This window comes from Melopsittacus undulatus, chromosome 2, assembly GCF_012275295.1.
Source record: "Melopsittacus undulatus isolate bMelUnd1 chromosome 2, bMelUnd1.mat.Z, whole genome shotgun sequence".
Classification (NCBI taxonomy): domain Eukaryota; kingdom Metazoa; phylum Chordata; class Aves; order Psittaciformes; family Psittaculidae; genus Melopsittacus; species Melopsittacus undulatus.
Window position 1 is genome coordinate 90,120,884 of NC_047528.1, and position 26,208 is coordinate 90,147,091.

Here is a 26,208-nt window from a genome sequence, read left to right on the forward strand (position 1 = left end):
GCAAGTAGCTTTGTCTGTGACTCTTGAAATAAGAGAATGTATTTTCTTCTTCTCAACAATAAATTAATATTCAGAGATCTGTAGTTTGTCGACAATTAGAAGGCAAGAGGAAAAATAGGTTTCATAAATTCATGTCTTATTAAAATTTAGTCTAGAAAAAATGGGTTTTCTTTTACAAGTGACTAGTAGAAGCAAGTGAACATTATGCATATGTGAAGTTTCTATAATGATCCATGCTTCTTTTAAAAATGTTTAGCTATCCAGAGATCAAAAAAATCCAAACCCCAAAGATTTACAATAAGAATACAGTATAAATATGCTTGGAACTTGGTTCTGGTTTTTGAGCTTTTGGTTTTACTTCAATGGATTTGTGGACAAGTTGTCCACTTCTGCCAGTTGTTGGCAGAATTATATTCAAAGAAAACATAATATTTTCTTATCCTTTGTGGATTTGCTAATGTATCTCAAGTTTGAATGTCCCTTACATAGCATTTTTACTAGTATTAGTTTCCATTTTTAGTATTTTTTAGACAAAATAATGTGGTGATGTAAAGACGGCTAATATTTGCAATGTTGCTAGCTACAGCTCTGAACCAGTGTTCATTTACTTGTGAAAGCATATGATATGGTTGACAGGCTACAGCTATGTTTGTTGCTCAGCATTGGTCCAATGGAACCCCAAATAAGTCTTCTTTCTCTGTTTGAGAAATAAACCTCGCAAATGAAAGAAGGGCCTGAAAAAAAAAAAAGTCTTTGCAGTAGGTGTGTGTAGCTGCTTGACTCATAAACTAGCAATCTCTTTTTGGCCAAGTCAGAAATGCCTTTTTAACCCTTTTTCCTTCCATTTTTAGCCTTTTACCTCTGCTTCATTATTCTCCATATGATTCTATTTCTCAGTTAATTTGAGGTTTGGATAACAAGTTAAACAAGTTTGCTTTCTTCATATAAACTGATACTGTATGTCAGAGCTGTCATTGTTCCTGATGGCAGACAATAGCTATTAGCTAGTATCTTTTCCAAAGGCTTGTGTAATTCCCTAATATTAGGAAAATACAATTCTTCTGAACACAACAGAAAGTGTATTTTTATGTTCTGATGAGAAATTCTGTGTTGTTCAAATATGAAGTGATCAACTTTGTTTGTATGTTACTTTCAATTAAATTTCTGGTCATGTGAAATCTGTACAGAGTTTCAGATTTCCCAAAAATAATGCTAATTAGGGCCAGCCTTTTCAAATCTCTTGTCTTCTCCATCTCCTCATCCTTCCTGTGCCCACCAACAGCAAGATTTCCTAGAAATACAAAAGTAATCAGTGGAGGATCCAGTCATAGAACAGGCATACAAAAAACTAATAAAGCTTTCCTATTCTCTCAGTCAGCTTGAGGAAGTCTGAAGCTCATTTATGGGCTTCCCCAAAAATTATGAGTAGGAGATAGATGTAATGGTTCTAGCTCACAGTGCTTGTAATTGTGGCTTTGCATATAATTTTGCATATAATGCAACACGCATTCCAAACCCTCAAAAAACATAACCCCACACCCAACCCAGTCTTCTTCCAGGCCACTCACACATGTGTTTAAAGGTGCATATCTCCATTTAATCTTCAAACTATCCTCTGTGCAGTCATGGCAGGGAAGAATATACCTTTTTAATAAAAGCTCAAATTCTCATATAAATTCATGACTCGGAGACATGGGATTTAAAATAAAAAAAAAGATAAATCAGCAAGTCATAGGAGCTGTCAAAACAATGATCTTGAAATAACCAAGGGGCCTCTGAAATCATAATAATGTAAAGGTTTTAAGTAAAGAAATAAAGAAACCTCTTTCCAGTTTTTGTGCCCCACATATGGTTTCTCTATTTGCTTTTACTGAAATGATCAACCAGGCAGATTTTCAGAATGGCTAACTGTTCTGAAAGAATACAAAAACCTCTAGCAGCATGTTAGGATATTTCTGCTAAAGAAGCCCTTTCTGTAAACTGTGATTGGATCATGAGCATTAAAGTCAGCCTCATTAAGATGATCTATGTGCCATTCTTGCCAGTGTAGAACAAGATTAGGGGGCTGCTTCATCATAGGGCAGCATTTTATCACAGGCAGTGTTTTAAAATCACTGCATTAAAGGTGTCTGTAACATCAGTTCAGCACTCAGGATTAAGAAACGTAATCATTAATTAAAAAGAAATTATTGACTTTTAAAAAACCTAGTGATGTTTATCATATCATAGAAATTAGATATTTTTTTTTTTATTGTTGTGTTTAAAGATATGTGTAATATAATTGTATTTGTTTACTTTTGGTTAGAGCTCTTAACTGTTATTTTGCTACATCCTTGTTTGGGATGGAGAACTTCAGTCTTCTTTTTTTCCAGTGGTAGCACTGAATCTGAAAACTAGATGCTGTTTGTGAAAGCTAAAGTTATGTTTCAGTACTCGGCCTTTTTTTTTTTTTTTTAATACATTGTAAGTGGGGCTGACATTTAGAAATTCCAGTGCTGCTGGTGCATAGAAATACTTTCATAAACTCTGCAGAGGTTTTACTGACTCTTCAGTCTAGAATCAGTGTGCTTAAACATAATCGGTAGAGTCTGGTATATGTTTGTGGGCAGGATATGTAGGCAAAAAGTGGCATTAATGTGGCAGTTCATTACTTGCTTACACTGCTGCAGTGGTGGTCTTCTTCCCAATTACTTTTACCCTGAGGCATATACATGTCTCAGACACACTTCATTTTCCAATACATTCATCCTTATTTTCATTGAAACTGTCACTTCAAGATACATAACTTTGTTCACCACCTCAAGATTTATAACTCTGTTGGCTGTGGTGATTTCTTGTTTTATACCTTGACCTTATGGTCGTATGGAGAGTCTATGTTGCTGCTTGTCCTTTCTTACCCATATACTTTTCGTAGTAGACAGCATCTGTTTCTTCTCTGCTCTACCACATTCTCCATTAACTGTTGCTCACAGGATTTTTTACCGCTCATTTTTCACTGAAATTTTTTGGTGCTAGGATTTTCCTTCTTTCCATTTTCCTGCCCAATGCAACTCTGTCTCACCCCAGCAGTATTAGTTCAGTGTGAAGGATTTCTCCAGCTGTTCCTTTATCATTGTTCATTACATGAATTCTTTCAGATGCTAAAAAAAATCATATCCTGGATGTAATTGCCAATGTGATTTTTTTTTAACAGAATCCTGAATCATAGTTTCTGTTTTCTTACCATTAACCTATTTCTTTCAACGTTTATCAATTGTATATAACTCTTTACCTACTATCATTTCTCTGTGTTTCTGAGACACCTCACTTTCTCTCTGGCTGTCACCTCCATCGATTTTTCTCCTTCAGTTCTCACTTCTTCAAAATCCTAAATGACACTGACCTTCTTTTCTATCCTCTAGATGTCTAATTCACACAGAGTACTTACATGTCCTTTGTACCTTTTGATAGAGGAGAAAGCTATTTGTGATGGGAAACAAGGCATGAGCAGCCAGATAAGTAACAGAACACCACTTACACATAAAAATATGCAGTTCTTAATAAAGTCTTTCTCACATTCCTTTAGAATTAGGCAGGAGAATGATACAGAAATATGGTAAAGTGCAGATTTTGAGGAAACAAAAAGACTTGCTTTCATATGACTTTGCAATTAGTCTTGCAAAACTGTATTATTTATTGAGAGAAAAGAATTCACAACCTGAGAAACTTTGCAAGGCTAACTAAGGAAGTGGATGGGATGTGTGTTTATGACTGTTTTAACAAAACCTCTTCTTCTACCTTCAGTTTTACGGGAACCCTATACAGTCCGTGTGGAGGACCAGAAAGCCATGAGAGGCAATGTAGCAGTGTTCAAGTGCATTATCCCCTCCTCTGTGGAGGCATACATCACTGTTGTCTCATGGGAGAAAGACACAGTCTCGCTTGTCTCAGGTAGGCTGTTATGGCTTTCTTTTCCAATTGTCAATGGCAGCTATGGTTCCTGTTTTTTTTCTCCCAAACGCCTGAAGTTTATTTTGAGTTAATTATAGCTGAATGGTATGTCATTCTTCCAGTAACGTATTGCGCATTAGCATTGCTGCATCCCTATGACTGTGTGTGACATGAAGGTTTCAGACAGCCCTGCTTTTTCTAGCATGCTTGAGGGGGAAAATAACATGGTTTTTTGTTTTATACCAGATAAAAACCAGCTTCCTGGTGCTGTGGCAATGGGTTCACATTTTAACTTTAATAAGGAATGCCTACATGCCAAAGAAATTTGAGTGTCATGAAGCATGTGTTGGATTGTAATTGTTTTTCAGTAGTAATATGTTACTCATGGATAAGAAAAAATCCTGAATTTAAATTTGATTGGTTATGTTTTAATGGGGTATGTAATCAATATTTATACTTTCATAACACTTAAAGCTGAAATATCTTCATAGATAAATGTCTTTATGGATAACACTGGAAGCTTAAGCACACAGCAAACTGTGTTGTAAGCCGAACATATTGAAGTGAAACAATCTATTCTAAAGCAGTTACATTCATTAATCTATTTACTGACGAAGTGAGAAAATGTGAGGCACTGTTGAGGAAGTACAGGGAATTCAGGGAAAGAATACTCAACATTTTACAGTACAAACATTGTAAGAAATTAATGGGAGAAAGTATATGTGGGAAATATATTTTCAGTATAGTAGATAACTAAATTATATATTACACACAGTGCAGCTGTTGTTACACATACAAATGATTTATGTATGCAGAAATTTGAAATGTATTGTTCCAGGGTAATGCAGAATGGAAAAAAAATAGTTTGAGTTAAATACTGCTGCAGAGTATATTTAAAAATGTGTTTGTGTTTATGATCTTACAATGTTTGGAAATGTGTTTATGCTTATCAGTATATTAATAACCTTTCCTATCTGACAAATGTAGCATTGATGAAAATGGCTGTTTCTGTATTACTCATTTATAGATTTTATTTCTCTTTGTGTTTTGATTCCTTACATAAGATTGTTCTATTTTTGAAATATAAATATATATATACATATATGCATATATATATCAAATAAGTTTCTAAGGATTTGGTAGATATTTAATCACCATATAATTAATGATCCATTGTCCTGCACTACTGGTGCATAGTTTAAGCTTGGTAAATTCACTTCCTTCTTATGTTTTTAAAATTTGATAAGGCATATTATTTTTTTTTTTCATTGAACAACAGAAACCAAGTGTGTTTTCATTGAGAAGTTGGTAATACCTGAATTTTAGGACTCACCAGCACTTCAGGCAGTATAGTCAGGCCAGAGCTGTAATTAAATATGCAAATAAGCTTTCCATTATTCTGTATATAATAATACACAACTATGTTTAAAATTATCTAAACTATGGTTAAGATTATCTAATGCAGTAGTGGATGGATGTGTTTGCTTTATCTTAAAATAGGCTATTACATGATGCATATCGATCTGTAAGAGTGGAAAAGAATGTGTATGCCTGGAGGGTTATTATCTTAATACTTTTTTAAAGTTTATTCTGTCTGTATTATAAGAAAACATTAATATTTTCCCTTGTAAACATAGATTGCATCCTCTCAGTCTGATTTTTTTTTTTTTTTTAATCTTGAGCTTTATTACCTACCACCTATGTGATATCTTTGAGTGGCTCAATCCTGCCCTTCACCTGGGATTAAGGATTATAGGACACAGGTCTCTGTAACCCTTCTTTAGGGGAGAAATTGTGGCATTTTTACAGACTATCATGGCTGCTATTTTAAGATTATTTCATTCTGGTTAGTCTATATTGATTTTAACCCCAAGCTGATTTTAAACCCTGACTGTGCTTGACTAGGTTACAGTCATTATAAAATCTATTGCAAATTTCAACACTTAAACCCATTTTTAATTATCTCACAATCTCTTAATTCAACAGTTAGAAATCTAAGTGGAAATAAAATATTTCATTAAAATTGGTGCTATTAAAAATATCAGTTTACCATATTGGATCACATCACAGAAAATATCTAGGTTCAGAGATGAAATCACAGGTTAGATTACAGGTCACTGCTGTCTGTCATGCAAGGGCAAAATTGAGGCAGGAAAACATTGCTCCAGTTTAACCTCAATGATTACAAGATTTGGTTTCTTTGCCACTTGCACGTTTTAACTGCTGCTTAATTGCAAGAGCCTTTAAAAAACAGAATCCGCGCATGTTTCATAAAACAATTGCAATGAGTTTTACCCATAATCAATTTTGCAATAATCTGGCCACAAGCTCAGCTGGTAGATATTGATAAACCTGTCTTAGAATGCCAGTGCTGATGAATAGAATGCAAGACATAACACAACTATCGAGCTGTTTTCCACTGATGGTCAACGTTCTGAAGAAATGCATATGCTAGCTTATATAGCCACTGCTACTGTGGGTGTGGGTAGCTTTGTTGCTTTCTTTTATTGTATGCTAGATCAGCTTCTTTGGTATGCTTGTTATCTCACCATTTAATACTGGTAAACATCAAGTTCTAATTTGTTTGGGGGCTTTTTTGTTTGTTTCTTAATATAATTGATTTATTGGTTATTCATTAACATTGGCAAAAAATGAGAGCCATTTTGAGGGAATACCTCTCTGTGAAAGATCAAGAATACAAAAAGATATGTACTCTAAGTGATGATTATCATGGTTTGAGGTGGATAAGGCTTTTTGTCGGAAACTGATAGTGTTTGCTTGAAAAGGAAGAAAAAGAAAAGAGAAGAAGGAAGGAAGAGAAAGGAAAAAGGTGAGAGCAACTTTTTGCTGAATTATCTGTTACAAATAGAAGACACAAATATCCTAGCAAGCTTACCCCTTACCAGAAGGAATGGGAGAACACCTATGACAGGAAGCAGGGCAGTTTTTTACTGGAGAAGTTGTATATGCAAGTGAAGAGCTTTTTTTTTTTTTTAAGTAAATATTTCATATACCTGTCCATCTGTAGTCTCTGATTATAGGATAGAGAGATTTGTCGATGAACCAGAATCCTTTATGTCAGCTGCTACTTACTGATGTAGCTATCAGTTCTTTTTTATGCAAATTCAACATTTTAATGAAAAGAGCAAAGTGCTTTTACTTTTCTAATGTAAAGAAAATACCTACCTTTTTAGAACGAGTGTTTAAGAGGTGTATTCCTTGATTAAGACAGTGAGAATTTTCTGCTCTTGTGGTATACTGTCCAGGACAAAACTGCTTTGTCTGTATGCTTAGTTCTCAGAGAACACAGTGATGTCCATAGTAATCAAAGTGTGTAATAAATCTGGCTGGGAAAAAGTATCTTCTGTTTCCTGGCTGCAATTTTATGTCATGCCTCCAGGTTATTGTAAAGTAATTGGGAGTTGAAACATATTAAGACATATTGCTAGAGCATTTCCAAGGAGTGTCCAGATAGGTCAGACTCCCTGTTCAATAAAGGGGAGGGTGCCTGTGTTTGCAGCCAGAAATACTGAATTCTAAGAAGTTTCTGTGTGCAAGGACAGCTGTGTACTGAAAAGGTGTGCATGTGCTTGTCTGTCAGGGGGACAGCTAAATAATTGGGGTTGTGGTCCTACATTGTATCTTTCAGTGTGATAACATATCTGAGACAAAAAACCCTTTCCAAGTTGTCCTCCAGGGCCCAAGGTAGCTGAAAAAAAGATTTTTAAAGCAAGGCAAATCCGACTATTTGGGTTAGTCTATTTCAGGGAAAAGTAGAAAACCTCAACATCCAGCAATAAATATACAGAAATCTTTTCATACTGGAAAAAAAAATATTTTGAATAATAATTGATAGATGAAGTTTTTACCCATCTGCACTAGATACAGCTGTGTTATAGTCTAGTGATAGAAAAGGACAGCAGCAGACCTCTGCAGTTGCCACATTTTATGCATTTGTAGCAGATTATCTTATTTGTGTCCTGTGTCATCTAGTAAAAGCAACCAAGCTTTCCAGTGGTGTCTTGCCTAATGGTCTCTGAGAGGCTGGCAAAATAGAAGGACCAATGGTAACTCTTGAGAAGTTTTAAAGGGCTCACGAAGTGCAGGCTACTGCTGTATGTAGCTCTGCAGCTGTAACTTCAAGATCTCTTTTCTAAAGATCCTTCTTTTCTGAATTCCTTATTGTCAGTTGACTTGAAATTGAGTCTGAAATTCATTTGAATTGTAATAAGTAGTGTAATGATGAGCAACTGAATGATGTGCACTGTAATGATGTGCAGTTTTCTTTTGTATCAGTAACTAGGTTTTAACACATTTTCATTAGATGACACTGAACATAAAAGTTTAAATACTTCTAGAGTGTTGTGTGACTGATAGCTGCATATGGTTTACTCAAAGGTCAAATTTTCTTCCCTCCTTTCTGCTTTCCCTTACAAGCCATTCCCAAAGAAAGAGACTTTTTGAATAAGTTTTGAGCTGACCTAGCAACCTATTTTTCTAGGCCCTGCAGGACCAAAGAGTACAGCAAGTATGCTGTTATAACAACAGCCATAAAACCAAGAAAAGGTAGTATGGAAAAGCACCACAGTGCAAATTGTGCTTTCCTCCTGTTGAGGCAGATGGGAGGCTATTGCTTGGCATGTAGTATTTCCTCTTCACGTGCAGAACAGTGAAACTGGACTAGGAGGGAAGTTAAAGGCAATGTAACTGCTGATTCTACTCTGCATAGGTGAAAGCAAAGAGCAGAATCTGTTCGTGTGTTAATTAGCCCATGAGAGAGCAAAGAGTTCATGTGGTTATAGGGAAAAAAGGACAGAAAGGGATTATTAAAAATAGAGGTCAATGTAAAGGATCAGCAAAGACACAGAAAATAAGAGAATGAAGTGCAGATGGAAACAAAATTAAAGCTGAAGAATTAAGTGTGGTCTGTCACTATATACTGAACTTCTGTTATGAACGCCTTTTTTCTTGATGCTGGTAAGTACGAGGGATTTTGAGTTTTTCCATATATCTGAATGGAAAGCTTAGTGCCGAGAGCAGGATCATGAATAGGTTCATGCCCTGACCTTTCTGAATTTCCATTTTCCTGTCTAATGACATACCATGCAAAAATCTGATTTATACGTGTGACTGCTTAAAAAAAGGTGGAAAAAGGGATAGATGGATAATAATGACTGTGCATAATGGCATATTTAAATCTTCACTGAAACAATAGCAGCTTTGAGGGAAAGGTGTGTAAGCATGAACAGAACATGGTTCCCTGAAGGACTGTGATTGATGTGCAGATGGCAGCTGATGAGCCTTCAAGCCAGCATACTTTCAGCCAGAAATTAAGCACACTGGATCATGGCTTGAGAAGTGTCACTGACATACAATGACCTACATTTGATGTAATGAAATTACATTATTTATTTACACACAGTTCCTCAAGTCTTGCCTTTAAAATACTCTGGGGCTCTTGTACAAAGGGCTTTCCTGAACTGCTATGCTTGACGGTAAGCAGTCAATGTTTGCCAGTAGTTATCACATGGTGGGATCTAATATATAGCACTGCATTTTTTGTTTGTTCTGGGCTTGAAGATTACAGCAGTGGTTCAGTTTACACAGAGCCATCACTGTTTTTTTTTTTCAACCACGAGGTTTGTACATAGTAGAAAAAAAAATCTCTCTCTTTATGGAGAGTGGTCCTGTGTGTGGAGTCCCATGTTCAGAATTAGATCATTGTTGATGATCACAGGGATGAAGTCCAGCCATTTGATAGAGCCTGTGTCTAGTAGAGATGAGCTATGATCTTTCTTGTTTTGGTTTGATGTCAGGGGTTAGTCATGGTTGCTAACCAGCAGGCATTCAGCAGACGCTTAAACTAGGCCACTGAATGGTTTAGATGACAGATTTTTGTCCAATTCCATATAGAGTGGGATGAAGCATCTTTTATGCTTAAATATTAGCAATATATATAAAATAAAAGCAGTCTGAATGTAAACTACTTTCTACCAGAAACGCGCCAGAGAGATTTAATTCTGCTATTTAGAGTTGTGACAGCACACAGAAAGTAAAGCAGTCAGACCTTTAGATCTGCTGAGCTTCCTTGACTCCCCGGAAAGCAAATGCAAGTAGTGTTCAGCAGTGCTCAGGTCAGGCTGTAGGCTTGCTGTTACAGTAATGTGTTTTCAAAGCTTCTTGAAGACACGGAAAGTGCATCTCCAAAGACAATATATCGCTTCCTCACTTTCTCTCTCAACAAGGTTGTTTTCCCAAGGGAGCTAGGAAAAAGTAATTTATTACATTATTTAGGAAATGTCTAACATCTACATTTTTCCTTAGAGCACTGTTCTTTCAAGAGAAGAGGGTGTCTTATAATCTTAGAAAGTGGAGATGGTAGAAGCTTAGCAGCCCCTGCTTGTGCAAACATTTTTGACACTTTCCTTTGACTCACTATAAACTAAAACTGTAACTGAGTAAGGCAATGGACTTAAACTTGCTCATTGGAGGACCTTTCCTCTGGCTACTCTGCAGTCTGTGTTCCATGTTTGCTTCCTATTCTGTTACACTGGAGTATTTTAATCAGGTGAATCATTCTAAAATAATGGCTGTGGGATTGGTAGGATTAGATGCAATGATTTCAGCAGCTTTGGGAGGCAGGTGTTGTTCACTGTTCAAGGCGGTGACTTGAAGGGATGAAGATAGAAAGCATCTGATCCATATGTCAAAGAATCAAATTTTGATAGCACAGAGAAAAATGAGCAATGCGATTGCAGGCAAAGGAGTGGTTTCTGATCATTAAACAAGCACAAGAAGCATGCATATGAAACAGAGATGTTAATATCAGAGACATTCATTTTCCTGTAGAAATCTTGCAGATTTTCCTCAGCATGACTGGGTATTTTGGCTGTTCTGAGGATGTAGAACATCAGTGGCTGTTTGTGAGAGATGGAGGAGAAAAATTTGAGTGGGACCCCTTAGTGTTTAAAATACATGAAGCCAAATCACTTCATCCAACAGTTTTAATACTAATAGGATTCACAAACAGTAGCAGTGGTTTTGGCATTTCAGTAATGAAGTGTGTCTAGGAGTATCATACTATTTTTCCTCTCTGTCGCTGCTCTGTTTTGGACAGTCCTCTATTTCCATCAATTGGTGACATCCTTTCCTTATACTCACATTAAAACCAAACAAAAACACAACAACCCCACAGTCCTATTTATTTTTCTTTTGTGTTTTGTTTCTTTTTTTTTTCCTTTCCCCCCACTTTTTTTTTCTTCTCTACTTATACAATTAAAGCACATGAAAAAAAAATTATTAGTTTCAGGGCCTCTTCAGAATTGCTTCTTGCAGTCTTGTGAATTAAAGAATGAGAGAGGAGAAGGACACTGTTACTCTGCTTCCAGCATTAAGGCTTCAAATACTTTGATTTTTCTTTTTAATATGTGCCTTTCTCTCCCTTTCTATATCCATAAGTGTGTGCATACAGACACACACATATACATACATATGAGCATTTATCACATCTCCATATGGGCCTGAGGGTCTGTAGGACCATGCATAACATTATCCAATCTGACGCCCTAACTGTTCTATTTTACTGCCTTGTTACTGATGTTGCCATTCATGAAAAGTTTTCTTTCAGCATGGTTGACTTTAGTGGCACAGTTAAGTCTCTCACCGGAATTATCTGTCTCACATTCTTTTCTTTCAAGATGTACCTGAAATTTCTTCCATTTTCCTGGGGTGAATCCCTTTTTATCATCTGGCCAGTTATTTCTAGCCCACTCAGTTGCTATAATATTAATTCACTCTGGGTTTTGTAAAGCCATCAAATAAATATAGCCTGCATTTTAATTAGGTTGATATTTACCAGATCTTTATTAAAGATGAAATAAGGGCAGACTGACTGTTAACCTTCACAGGTGTTCACTCAACATTTTTCCATTTTGTCTTTGCTCTTTGTTTACATTTCTTCAGGCAGTTTTTGGTTCAAATATATTTTCTTGAATTGAATAATTCTTTGCAAATTTTTCTGCCTTTGTTTTGTTATGCATGATTTTGGGGAGCCTGATTTGTTGTCAGGAAGGCACAGTGCTATCAGATTTGGTATGAAAAAGGGCTAGGAGAACTAATATACTCAGGTGAATTAGTGTGCTGGTTTTAGGTCTGGGTTTGTTATTTATTCTAATTTTTACTTTTTGAAACAGTGATTGTAGCATCGTTTCCACCCTTGCAAAACTGCTGTTAGTGGCTTGTCACCTTCTTGAATGGCAGTGAATAAGTAGATGACCATATTAAGCATTGTATGCTTGAGGTTTCCCATCAAAACTCGGTCTAACCTGAGCAAACAGCCAATGAGCTCTGACAGTTTTGTCTGACAGACAAAATTGATGCATGAGATACATTTTAATGAGTGTGTGCCTTTTACCCAGAATGCTTCATACCCTACAGATTTTGCCTGCGTATGTGGTTTAGTTGCACTTGAGAGAGGTAGAATGTCAAAACTTCCACCAGCTGTTATATTTGGTTATTTTTAATTCATCAAGGAGATACAGGTAGCAATCAGAAGGAAACAGAAACAGTATTTTCCAGTGTTGTGTGTTGTACTAGTTAACTGATTTCAACTAAAACATTATTGTGGAGTATAGTGCTATTAAGTAGATAAACCCATTTTTTTAGGGTTGTAGATGGCCATACAGATACTCACTTGATTTATCTTCCCTTATGAGAGTCCATTTTTAATTGAAGGCTCGTTAAGAGAATTGCTCATTAGAAAGAATTGGAAGTACCTATCTGGTAGAGTTTTGTTTCATTTGCAGTGACATCAGTGTTGTATCTCCATCCCTTTGCGTGCATTGCTAAATTATATCAGCATAATCTGATTGCATGACATTTTCTCTTTGGAGGAAGGTTACAATGAAGGCCAGGTGATCTTTTAGTTACAATCCAGTGATTTATTTAAAGCCTGTGGTCTGGTGTGTGAGCTAGAGCTGTGTAAATGCCCAGGGGTGGATATTCTGTCCTGCTGCAGGAAGACAATAGATGCAAAAGCTAAACATTTTATGTTATAGGGAGTTACTGTAACAAAATCTCTTTGGTTTTGCTAGAAAACTTTTAGCGGGTTTATAAAAGTGAGAGTACAGGAGAAGAAAGATTGAATGATTTAGTTGTTCTCTCCTACCATCAAAATCACATTATAATTGCAATCACAGATATTTTTCACAGAAAAAATAGCTTACCAGTTTGTTATTTCATGTTTGTTTGGTTTGGAATAAGCTCTACACTCTCGGTGGTGAATGAGTTGAAATATTCACTGCAGGCCATGGAGACCAACATGATTCTGTGCTTTCAATGGGCAGAGGATTGTGATCCACACAGACCTGTCAACAAAAGCAGGTCAGCAGGATTGAGCAAAAAAAAAAATAAATCAGGAAATCTTTGAATTAATCATGCAGCTGCCAGACAGAATTATGGCTGCATGAAATGAAGGATGTAGGTATATACCTATGGCAACTTACTCTCCTCAACCTCGTTGCGTCCTTTTCGTCTCCCATAAGTTTTCTTTCCCCTCCTGCTATCTGAACAGTGTATTTACTTGGATACTTTCATGGGATATTCAGCATTCATTTTTAAGGTAGTTAATTTAATACAGATCACAGAAATTACTCTTACTTTTGTCTCTCCGCATTGTCACTTTTCTCACTGCCTGTTGTGCTCACTCAATATGAATTAATACAGGAATTTCACCTCCCCATGAAAGTAAGATTGCACATCTTGTGCAGTGAATTGGACTGAAATCAACTGCTGCTTCAGTGAACAGAGGAGTTAAAAATTCATGGCAGTGCTGCTGACATCTCAGGTGAGAAGCCATCCTTGCTGAGCCCTTCTGCAGCAGCACAGCTGGTGGTTGAGCCCAGACCTGGACAGGGCTAAACGACAAAAACTGGGCCAGACCCTCCTCCCCAGGGCTGACTCCTACCTCTGCCTCACAGGCAGCTGTGGTCAGTAAACATCACTACCAAGAGGGAGTGCTTCACACTCAAAGTTGGACAGCAATCGGATGCAACCGTGGAGAACTAAATGGGCAGCTCAAGAGGGACACTAGAGACATGCTTGAGAGGACTGTGAAATTATGAAGAGATGTATTCTGTGCATCTCTCTGTGGTTTCAGTTCTATGCTTTTGTTTTGTTCTCTCCTTCTCCTTAGAAGGATTTATCCTTCATTGCAGCACCCTGGAAGGATTGTTCTGTATAGCTTCCCCTTGCAAAACTTGAGTGGTTTACTGCTTCTCTGCTTCTGGGTCTGGTAGTGAGGAAGGGTATTAAAATCAATGCTTCAGAGTCTTTATATTTTATTCTGCTCTGAAGACGATGCATAGGTCCCTTCTCTGTGCCCATCTTAACGCTGCAGCTGCAGAACTTGGTCGTGTACCATGGAAATGATATTTCCTTGGCTCTCTGCCCAGGGATCAAGTCTGGCTCTCTTCCAGTTAGGCAACAGCCCAGGACTGGATGCTCACTTTCACTGCAAATTCAAATTCATTTTCCTCTTTTATTCATAGCTTTCTTTGCAGATAGATAGTGATATTCATAAAATCCCTGAGAATAATTACCCTGCTACTTGTGGAAGGTCAGGGCAAGCTCTGTTCAGGGATTATGTATTCCAGCAGGGAAAACAGAGCTGACACACAGCACTCTTGTTTTTCAATTGCATGCTTAGGGATTTTTTTTTTTTTTTTGCTACATGTTTTTCCCCTTTCTCCATTAAAACAGAGAATTAAATTCCTGACACACTCAGAAAATACATTTAGGTTCTGCTGTGGAGCTGATATTTAAAATTTTGAACTAATGAAGAGATAAATAGAATATAAGTTTCTAGAGGCAGAGATTTATTTTTTTTTTTCTACTGCCCTCCCTTTGTAAAGCATCCTGCTCAACTGCATTTAGATAAATACCATTTTTTAGTAAACCCATGTTTTATTCTTTAAAGACTCATAACCCATAAGGCAGTAACACCTTTTATTCTCCTGATACTTTTCTTGCAACTGATCCTCTAAGCAATACCTGAGCGCTAATGATGGAAAAAAAATATTTTGCTCTGTTTCTGAGACTAACATTTGTTTTGTGCCAGTAGAGGTGTTTTGTCTGTACCGAGGACTCAGAATAATTTCTTATATTCCATTTTCCCTTCCTCTTTTTCACACAACACTGACAAAGACATTTGTTGAAGGAGTATTTCTAAAACAAAGAAGAACAAAGGGCATCGACTGAAATGCTAAAAAATACCTACATGGAAATATACAACTATACTGTAAATAAAACAAATCCCTTAAATATAGAAAATAGTATGCAGAATAATAAAAAAACCCACAAACCACTATATAGACAAATTCTGTGCAAAGAAATTCCTATTATAATCAGTGTGTTATGAAAACAAAACATTTCTGTAAAACTGTGGATATGAAATTTCATGAGAGTGCAAGAGTCACAACAAGCATAATCATTTTTACACGTATGAGCAACATAATTTAAAATCTTTTGAGATTATAATGTATTTATCGGAAATCTTTTGCAATTCATTCTAAATTATAATAAAATATGGTAGCAGCTGCTATTGTGAGGGGAGATGTTATGAAAGAGAAAATAGTGGGAAAAATAAAACCAACAGGAAAACCCAAATGCTAACATTGTATTGTGTTTATATGTGGAAGTCTTAGGAAAGAATCCAGAGAAATACGAGGATTAATCACATGCATACTACTTTTTGTTCTGCTAAAATATTTTTTGAATTAATAAATGTACTGGGTAGCTTAAAATATTTTTTGCTGAAAGCAAATAAGACATGAGTTTTCTTGCAAAAATTCAGTTAGAACAAGAGAAGCAAACCTGATTTTCATGTCCAAAGTGGGCATTTGTGACTTGCTGAAAAGCAATTTCAGGGCTGGGAAACAAAAGCGCACCCATAAATAAGAAGTGATAGGATAACGCATACTGTGTTGCAGCATTCATTCAGCACTTTTATAGAAAGAATAAGAAAAAGAGAACCCCTCTAAATGTCAGTGGCCCAACAAGATTTTATGAGATTCTGTGTACATTTTCAAAAAGGATTTAAGAAAAAGGTGTTATTCGCTGGACTTTGCTTTCCTTTCATGTCTTCTCCCTCCTTGCATGAGCTCTATTTGATTGTAGTTCTTTGCATACTTATCAATAGTTGTTCACAGCACTTTCTAGAGGTGAGTTTGTTTGTTTTTTTTTCCTTTTTTTTTGAGGTAGGCATCATGAACTCCGTAGAAAATCTGAGAAACCCTTATTCCTGCCTATTTTGGCATCTCTTTTCCTTTATGACAAAACTTAAGACTCTTTCACTTAGAATTATTACTATCATTTTACAAAGAGGGAAACTGAAAAATGAAATTTCAAGATTTGCTGCTTCTCATTAAGGCTATTAGAAGAACTCAGGGAGTATCTCCTATAATGTAGTCCTTTGCTTGCATCCAAGCTTCTTGCTTGGAAGGAATCTATTTCTTCCAAGTACTGGAATAGGAAAAGGCATAGATCAAGTGTGAAGGAGGTTCAGAAGCCCTGGTCAATTTGGTGGAATTGTTTTATATCCTCATTAATAAAACCAATACTGTATGTACTCAGTAGTTCAGATTTCTGTTTATGGAGTGCTTACTGCCTTGGACTGCAGCTCTCTGTGTGAGTACATGAAAGGTGAAACTCAGTGGGAGAGGTGTGTTTGGAAAGCATTACTTATAACTGTAGTCAGGTAAAAGAAGATGAAATGTTTTGCCTTTGCTGTGTCACTTCAATTTAGATTTATTTTCTTATTACATCTGATACCAAATAATAAATTGTTGGAAGGAAACCACAGGAACATAAGACCATAAAATGAATGTTTTAAATTTGTTAAAAAAAAAAAAAAAAAAGGAAGGGGGAGGTGGGGAAGACCCCCCACCAACTTTGTGCGGTTTTACTCAACAAAAATTGTGTTTAAAATCAGAAATCTCTTCCTCCTTCCTGTCTCAAGGTACTTTTTTACCTCTCATGGTTGATGCTATCTGTAGGAGACTTGTGTATTTGAATCAGCTGGGTATTTTTTTTTTCTGTCAATTACTTTGTTAGGAAAAATGTGTACTTGCTTTGGCTGAAAATGATGTCTTCCTACTTCCTACTGAAAAAGTCATGTTTCAGCCAAAAGAAATAAATGGAAGTCTGAAAAGGATGCAGAAAAGCCAGAACTTTTCCTTCTCAATATTTTAAAAACGAAACATTTTGCTGTTTCATTTTGAAGTGAAGACTGTTTGAAAACTGGCCATGTTCTTTATAGGAAAACAAAATAATCTTAGGATAAATAAATTGCATGGTTTTCAGTTGATCATTTGGGTCCATAATCAATCTTTGCAGTGTTTTTTGATGTGCTTCTTATTTTTCATTTTCCTCTACAAATTCCTATTTTGGGAAAAGGAGTAGTGAATATTTTGAGTTAATTAACATATGGATACTAGCAAACTCCTCCATAACAACCACATAGGGTACTTTCTGTGAAACAAAATTGCCAGAGTTCAGAAAAAAACTTGTGTACAGCTATTTAACTGCATCATTTATCTGAGATGCTCTTCTTAAGTAAAATCAATGCTATTTTTCCATTTCCCTAATGGGAACCTATTAAACTAAGTACACAGGCATTTTTAACCTCAAACACATTGCAGGGGCAAGTCAGTACTGGATTCAATCCAGCGTATTAATGAGGAGCATGGAAATACACAATCCTGTGTCTGGGTGGCTTGGTTATTGGATTTGGAAGTACTTTGTTGTGCAGTGTGTCACTCTGAGATTCTAATCTAGAGGATAGTTTAAGTACTTCCCTCTTTAATACTCCACCTACTATCTCTCTGCCTACTTGACAGTTATTATGGAGCATCTTTTCATGCTTCTGTTCAGAATTCTTGCCTTTTGGAGTTCTTCAATGCCCATAATAAAAAATAAATAATCAGTGTTGAAACTTGGCTCCAAATTTCTTTAATTTGGATGATGAACAATCTGTTAGGCCATTGAAGGTCTACTGGCTTTAAAGTCAATACAGATTCAAGCAAAGCAATCTAGGCAAGTCTGGATGTATGAGTGAATACCATGTGAACAGAACAGAGAGAGTAACTTGAAGAGCAGAGAAAGAAGTAGGGTTTTAGATTTGTTCTGATTTGGGAAGCAGCTTTTTAGACAAAGGAATAGAGCGATCAAGTTCAGAATGGAACAGCACCAAAATGCGTAGAAGAGACACAAGCCAATATCTTGCTAGCAAAAATAAGGCAACTTTGTGCTTCTCACACTGCAATAAGTATCCCGTTAGTTTTCTGTCACCTCAGAAACGTTAGAAAGACATTGAGGAGAAAGCGTTTAGTTCAGGTCTCAGCATAGCCAGCTGCCTCTGACAGAGTCCAAGTGTGTCCATCTATTCCCAAAAGAAAAGACAATGTTTCTCCCTACTTCCAAAATATCACGGGCGAGGTCAAACTACAAGTGTTTGGGGCTCAGAGGAGTAGGGTATTCAAATACAGTTGTTTTTCAGTTAAAACATTTTCATCGAAAACTTTCAGGTTTAACATTTCACATTTTCGCACTTTAAAAATATTCCTCACTTCCTTCCTCTCTCCTCTCCCACAGTGTCATATTAGCTTTTTGTTAGCTAGAAGTCTGAATTTCAGCAAAGTTACTGTTGTAACACCACCCCACCCTATGCCCCTAATTAAGGATATTTTTAAAAATTGCATGACTGCAAATGGGAAAAGAGAAGCTGTGAAAGAGAAGGGGTAGGAAGGAGAAACTACACACACATTCCATAGCAGTCAGTAACTGAAAGCTGGAGCAAAAAGTTGGGATGAAATCATTGTGTTATCCAAATTATCTCCCCTCTTGTGTGTGACTTGTGGCTGGGAGAGACAATGAGAAACAATGCTTAGAAGACCTTTCTGAGATTTTTTTCATTTGCTGAACTTTGTTGTTGCTTCATGGTGTCAGTTTGTGCTTTCTGGGTTTAATTATCTGGGAAATCTTTGGCTTCTACACTGTGTTAGAATTCCTAGGCAAAGAGATTAGTATACCATTCCCAATCACCTTGGCACTTTGGGATAGAAAAGGATCTAAACATGAGTCTGTCCCATTTTTTGTCAACTTTTCACACAAAGGGACCAACATATATTTAAAAAATACTAAAATAATAAGATTCAGTTAAAATATGCTAAAACTAATACACTCCCTCAAAGTATTACATTGCTTAAACAGCATAGACTCAAGCGACTGAGTCATCATGAGCTGTGTTAAAGCACCCAGCTTTGAATCAGCTTTTTAACCTGCTGCTCTGTTGATGAATTAATGTATTTCATCAATAGGGCTCAAACTGATAAAATATATTGGTTTACTCTTCTTCTAATCATTGACCTCTATCATTTGGAAAAAGTTGCTAACACTGTTACTGTTATCTGTAGGGCTCTAGTTAGCCAGATTGGAAATCATTGGTATTTAGGGGGAAAAGGTGTTTAAAGTGTGAGAAATGTACTAGATACTCATGCAAAGCTCTGCCTATTGATCACTATAAACCAAGAACTAGCAGTGAGATGAAAGGAGGCTCCAGCTATTGTTGCACTGTGTACTTCTTCAAGCACATGTACTCCCAAACCCTTCAGAAAGGACAGAGTGTCTCCACTTGTTCTCCAGAAGGTTTCTTCAGCTGCCTCCTGGCAGTTAGAGGTTTGTCCCTTCAGAAATGGTTAGCCCAGGACTCCAGAGAAGACACCACAAGGAGTCACAAGGAGTTTGTAAGACTCAGGCCATAGATCTGCAGTGGCATGCCTGATCTGTGTTTGATCTGTGTTCTGGTTTATGTTTTTTTTTTTTTTTCTCAGCTCCAGCTCATGCAGGCAGGGAGCTGAAGTGGCTGCAAAGAGCTCACCCTCAAAAAGTTTCTGGCCTGTTGTCCTTATGGGCCTAATGTGATAAATATAGGGCTTGCACTCTGCTTTGCCATATAGGATGATGGCTATGTGAGGAGTGTTAAATCTGAATATGGGAGTAATTTATAGATAGCGACATGGCATTTGTTCTGCAGCCTTGGGAATGGTATAACATCCCTGGAGGAGTGTTTATCTGTGACACAGCCACTCCAGAACTCCTCTAACAACCACAGGCATGGGTGGAAAAGGTGAGTGGGGCTGGGCGTGTTTTGCCATCTGTTGTGGCTGGCTACTTGTTTCCCACTATCCTGCTCAATAACTTTTTCACCCTGGTATTAAGTGGTGTTGCATCTAAAAATACCTTTTTTTTATGGAATCTTTTTAATTGACTACTTTATGATGGTTTCAGTTGAAGCCTGCATCTCTGAGCATCTGGCTAAACTTTGGGAGATGCCTCAATAATATGGAGACCAAAACAGTGGACTAAATTTCAATGAAGTTTTACCAGTGCTAATGATAGTAGACAAAATTGGCTGAAAAGCCCTTCAATGGACTAGCTGTAGCTCAATTAAGCAACATTTAACATTGCCTTCAAAATGGCATTGGATAAAACTTGATCTTCCATTCCTTGTTTTCTTGGGCTCTTGTCAAGATCTAGAATAGCTATGGATCTACCAGCTTTCCTGGGTTCATGTTGTGAGCTGTGTCAGACACCTCCACTTTTGAGCCCCCATGTAACAACAGTGAACATAATTCAGTTTTTCTAAAAATAAGCAGACTTTTGCATTTGATCTGTTGTAATTAAAAGGGTAGCTGTAAAGTTATCTTAGAACACTTAAAGATTAAAAGTAGTCAATCCCCTTCTTCCTCCCACTTGGACACCAGTGCAGATAACTCCTTGGATGTATAAAATGTTGAATTTGCAGAAACATGCAAATATTTTGATAAATCACAAGCATCTTTTGGTGGCTCAAAGCATATTAAAATGTCACAGTGAAGTAAATCAGCATTCTCATTCTTTATTCCTAGCTTTGGGGATACACTTTGCAAACTATGGAGAAAACAGATAATTACGTCTAGGAATTAGGAGAGTCGGAATATTGCTGTACTGCAGTGAGCAATTAATGATATTTATCTCTCACATAAGGCTATGCACTTTTCCTATATAAATCTCTTCTTTTGCAGTACACAGTAATTCAGTAACTGCTATCTCCATTTTGCAGATACAGAAACTGAAATTCTACACGAGTATGGGGAAAACATCAAATCTGCTTCAAAGACTTTGCTAGACTTAAAGTTCTGTATGTAGGCAACATCTAGGTCTCCACCACACAAAATTTAGGCCATATGTTCATAATGATTCCCTCACTGAGTCTGTGATTTTTGTTTGATTTTATAGAACTCTCTTGATTTTTGGCTCTGTTGGGGTTTTACTTCTAATACTGTAAGACACAAAAAAGTAAGAAACCACCTATTTTATGTCATTTTCTGCCACCTATAAATTATGGCAATATTTATCAATCTACCTAAACACTGCAAAATTATAAGCAAAGCAAGGAATTATAAAACGGAAGTTTAACTGGGGGGAGGAGGAAGTGGGTAAATTAAGGGGAAAAAAAAAAGAGTTATACTACTATTTTCGTATTTCTTAGTTAACTTGAAAAATGTCAAACAAATATACATTTCAAGGTTTTGTGAGCACACTGTAGAAAAATCAGCTCTTTTAGCAAAGGGTAACTTTTATGTTTTGTCAGCACTGTACTATCTAAAGTTCCTGGTAACTTTGCTTTGCTGTAGCCTAAAACCTGGTTTAGAAAACAGTAGATTGACAAAGACAAACTTGAAACCCTTTAAGATATTTGGATTTGGATTTTTGGCAGGAAGCTCTTCCTTACACACTTGCATTAAAAAAAATAAAGTAAAATCAAACTCATAGTACCTCAAATAAACAAGAGAGGTATTATTTTACAAAATAATAAAGGAGTAACTTGCAGTGTAACAGATCTCCCTGTATATAAGTTGGGGGTTTTTTAATCATCACTGACCATTTCAATTGGTTGTCTATGATTTAGAGAAGGAGGACCTTTGAAAGACCACAGACACCCATGATTTGAGAGACTTAAAAGACTTACATTTATAAAAACAATCACTTTACATTACTATTTGAAAGACTTGCAGCATAAACAGAAAGCCATGATTTAAACTTTTTGCAAATTGGTAAACATTCAATACTGATGGCTTTTCCTTTGTTTTTGTAAGTACTGTAACTTATTTCTTGACATTGTAGATGACATGAATAGTTTAAGCATTCAGTTTAGATAAAACTATTAGATGCCTATGCTTTTGCAAAAGTCTTAGCCTGTAAATAAAGATAATATATCAGGTATTTAGTTAGCTTTCCACCTGTTACATTTTATAGGGAGCAATTCCGGCTATAGGTCGAAGATCTAACAATGAATAGATCAGTAAATGGCAATTACTGCTATAGTTGTTTGGCATTGGCCATCCCATTTTAAATGAAAGACACAGCTGCCTAATTTTGTGGCCTGTGGCTCCTTTTTTTAATGTTTCTCTGCCTATCTGAGGAAAAGCAGCATGCTCCTTCACTGAAGAATAAGGAACCTTTGGAGGATACTTGTGTAACTGAAGTCAAAATATGTTTCTGGGGACAAATCCAAGTCTCTTCCTCAGAAATTCTGGTGATGACAGATGAAGCTTATTTCTCTGAAGTGAAATTCTGAAACCTGTCTAATCTCTTTCAAGTGGAAAGCACCTGGATCAGGAAGCTATGGTGAAGAAAATTGTCTGGTTATGTTGGATTTTGCTCTTTATATACCTTGCTCCAAGCTGTCTGGATGATGTTTCCAGAAAAAGAGGTCTGCTGTCTGAGGAAAGAATGTTGTTTCCTTACAAAAATAAAGATGTGGAATAGGGAAGAGAGAATGATGCATACTGGGCAGTAGACAGCTTATTCTTCAGGTAATACTGCCAGTTCACACACATGTAAAATCATAAGTTGCACTGTGTTTGCTTAACTAGGTTTTATATTACTATTGTTTGGTAAAGCTTTTAGAGAAACTTTGCAGATATAAGTTAAGGAATGTGACATTTTTATCTATAGTGTTCCTAATCTAAAAGATTTAGTTGTGTTGTTTTCACACCTAATTTCTGAAAATACTGTGACTGGACAGGATTATAAAAAACACTGTAATATAATACCTGTTGACAGAGCCGATTAAGACTGAAAGCAGAGGAAAGTAAGTAGCCCAGTATGTGTCAAAGGTCACTGAAAAATTGTATTCAAGGCTGCTGATGTAAAGCAGCTCGATGTTCTATCTATAGATGTTTTGAAAAGTGAATTGCTCTTTAATGGAATTTTCTTTTCATTGGACTGTCACCACTGACTGTTCTATTATCTGTTCAATTCTTATATATTTCCAAAAACATGCCTTGTTCTGCAGAATGATAGTTTAAAAGAATTGAAATGATGAAAGTTTGGAAAAACATTGTAGCTGTTACACAATATGCTAACTGACTTTCTTATTGTGAACAAAAGCAGTTATTGTAGAGGTCCTATTTTATGCAAAAGCACAGTTCTTTTCTTTTTCCTCAAAGGTTAGATAATTTCTATTTTAAAAGGAAAGGATACACTTGACCTCCATAATTGTTTTGTGTTGGAAAGACTGAATCGTCTATATTTACTGCTGCTACTACCACTTCCTCTTTCAGGAATGCGTGAATTTCTCCGTTTTTTACAGTGTGTCCTGTATTTTAGTTTGTGCACAACCTGACTTCACAATTTATAGCAAAATTCCCATTAGCTGTATAGAAGAGAGAAGAGGAAGTCAGAAAACAACAATAGGATTATGTATACTGAACATTTTAGTACCTGACTTGCTTGGGTGCAATGTCATGCAAATATATGTCTTTGATGATGAGCCCCATAAAGCATTCTTCTTATTGAAAGTGTCAAACATTTTTTCCTGTGTAAAAGTGAAGTTACTTATTTTTGGTGTGTTCAATGTAATCTAAAAAAAAAGTATAAAACCTCCTCAGGTGCTTAATATTTGTGTTTAAAATATAGTTATTAATCAGAATAAAATGAATAGAGTAACCTCATTTTGAAAAGCTTCTCAATAATTTTGTTGTGCAATGAAAGTAATTCCAGCAGGAATTTCTTCCTGTAGTAAGAACAGGGGCATGTATTATTATTCACCACACTATTCTGATAAGACAAATTAGTCTCTAGGCTTCAACAAATGAGGCAACTGCCTATGGCAGGGACTGCTAGAAGGGCCTAAATGTCCTTGGCTGCACTTCTTGTTTTCCCTCAGCACAGGTGAGTCTTGGGAGGGATTCCATTCCACAGTCACATCTAGAACCAAAGATCTGCAGTGCACACTTTTACTTTTTATTGCATAATGTAACAGTGATCACTCGATGTGTTGCTGCATGACAGGATAGTCTGGATGTGGACCATTAAAAGAAATGTCTCTGGACTCCGCCAAGGTCTCAGGCATGTTATCTTCTGCAGTTTCTCTGCAATTCCTGTATTTCTTTGTCCTACCTCTAAGAAGCAAACACAGCATGCTGTTACGTTTCTCAGCTCAGCCTGCTCTTCGGGAAGGAAGCTATTGTATTGCTCTCTACCGAGCAGACCTTGAGAAAAAATACCTAGCACTCCTTACTAAAGATTAAGTACCATGGAACTGTGACCTATGCATATATGTGTGTGTGTACAAATGCAAATAAAGGGAAGGCAGAGGAGAGAATGATGATTTAGAAAGTGTTACTATTAATTGCTCCTGCTCCTCCTTGATGAATAAAGTGTACTTGGAGAGATATTTCAGCAATAGGTGACAGCACTAGAATATGAATGGGTAAAATATGGTCTTTATGTTGCCCTTTGTAAATGGATTATTGCCTTCTGGCTGTGGTTTACTGTCACTAGCATGTTCTGCTTGTAAGCAGAAGGTTGTACCTTCCAAGCAGTTGTCTAAAAATGGAAAATCTCTCCCTTATGTATCCATATTTAAAGAAAGAGCTAATGTCTGGTTTTATGTGGACAGAACATATCAAAGGTAGATGCTGGCTTCATATAACATAGTTATATTTGAATTTTGCTTTTAAACAAAGCAAGCAAAATTTGGACCATATTTCAGTGCGGAGGTCAGGAAAATGTGTGTCTCATCTAATGATAAGTAAAGGACATCTGGTTATACCATCCATCAGTCTATCGCCTAGAGCAAGAGATATTCAAGTTTGACATGTCTGTTTTGGGAGGGGGGAGGAGAGGAGAAATAGCAGGCAATTTTATCAAAATGCAGGAGCTGAAGTTGTTGCTTTGTTTTGTTTTGGCGGTGTTTTGTTTTCCGCCCCGAATAATTTTTTAATTGCACGTACTGTGTTCACTGTTTGTAGATGCTACCAACAAAACTAATCAAGTAAAACTTCCCAAAAGATAATCCTGAATTAAAATAATTTGAACATTAAGAACGTTTGAACATTGTTTTTTAGTATTATTTTAGCTTTATGTTACTGAGGGTTCTCTAAGTGAGAATTTTCTTCTCATTAATGTTCAAAAATATTCTAAAAGCCTAGATGCCTTTATTTTCACTTAAAGGTATTGACAGTGCTCTCCTAGATTTCAGCATGGGTCAGAATTGCAGTCTGGATTGCCTGTGATTAATGGTTGCTGCTATATTGTTGATTAATTCACAATATTCATATTGTGTTGCTAATCCTAATGAAAATGAGAATCATTTGGAATAAAAAAAAATTACAGTTATGCAATAGTATTGTGCATTACTAAAAGAAATTGCCATGCAGTCAGTTCATACAGATTTCTAAATTTCTGAAAGCAGAATATGAATATTGAGTTGTCTTTTGACAACAAAAAGTTGCTTGTTGCCTGGGTTATGGATTTTTTTTTTTTTCAAAAGAAGAATATCTTTCAAACAAGCTTTCTGGTTTTATATCTAAATCTCTTTGAATGCTCCTGATTCATTTGGTGTTTAGGCTATATTGTCTACCTTGTATGAAAGAGACCTAGGAAGAAAATGTGTTTAGTATATGAAGAACAGCTGATAGCTTCCTTTGATTCTTTTTTGATTATAGACTTGTACTTTTCTATATGGTCTCTCTGGTGATGTTGGTTCAAATCATTGCGCTACAAATATGAATACAAGTAACTGGACTTTGGATAAATAAAGAGGTGACTTTGTTGTAATTTCTAAAAGTACTTCTCTGATACATAGTGAATATAGTAGTAGAGTTTTTCATTCCGAGATTCCAAATTTTATATTTTTCAATTATTAAACTTGAAGCATTAAATTTGATTTCT

General features: G+C 36.3%; 1 protein-coding gene across 1 annotated transcript in view; it reads left to right on the forward strand.

Moving 5' to 3' along the window:
• The window catches only part of DSCAM (DS cell adhesion molecule), a 385,770-nt gene that overhangs the window by 8,515 nt on the left and 351,047 nt on the right, over nt 1–26,208 (forward strand). Inside the window, exon 3 of the mRNA XM_034074654.1 lies at nt 3,784–3,930. Within this exon, the coding sequence (XP_033930545.1) occupies nt 3,784–3,930 (147 nt within the window). The remainder of the gene's footprint in view (nt 1–3,783; nt 3,931–26,208) is intronic.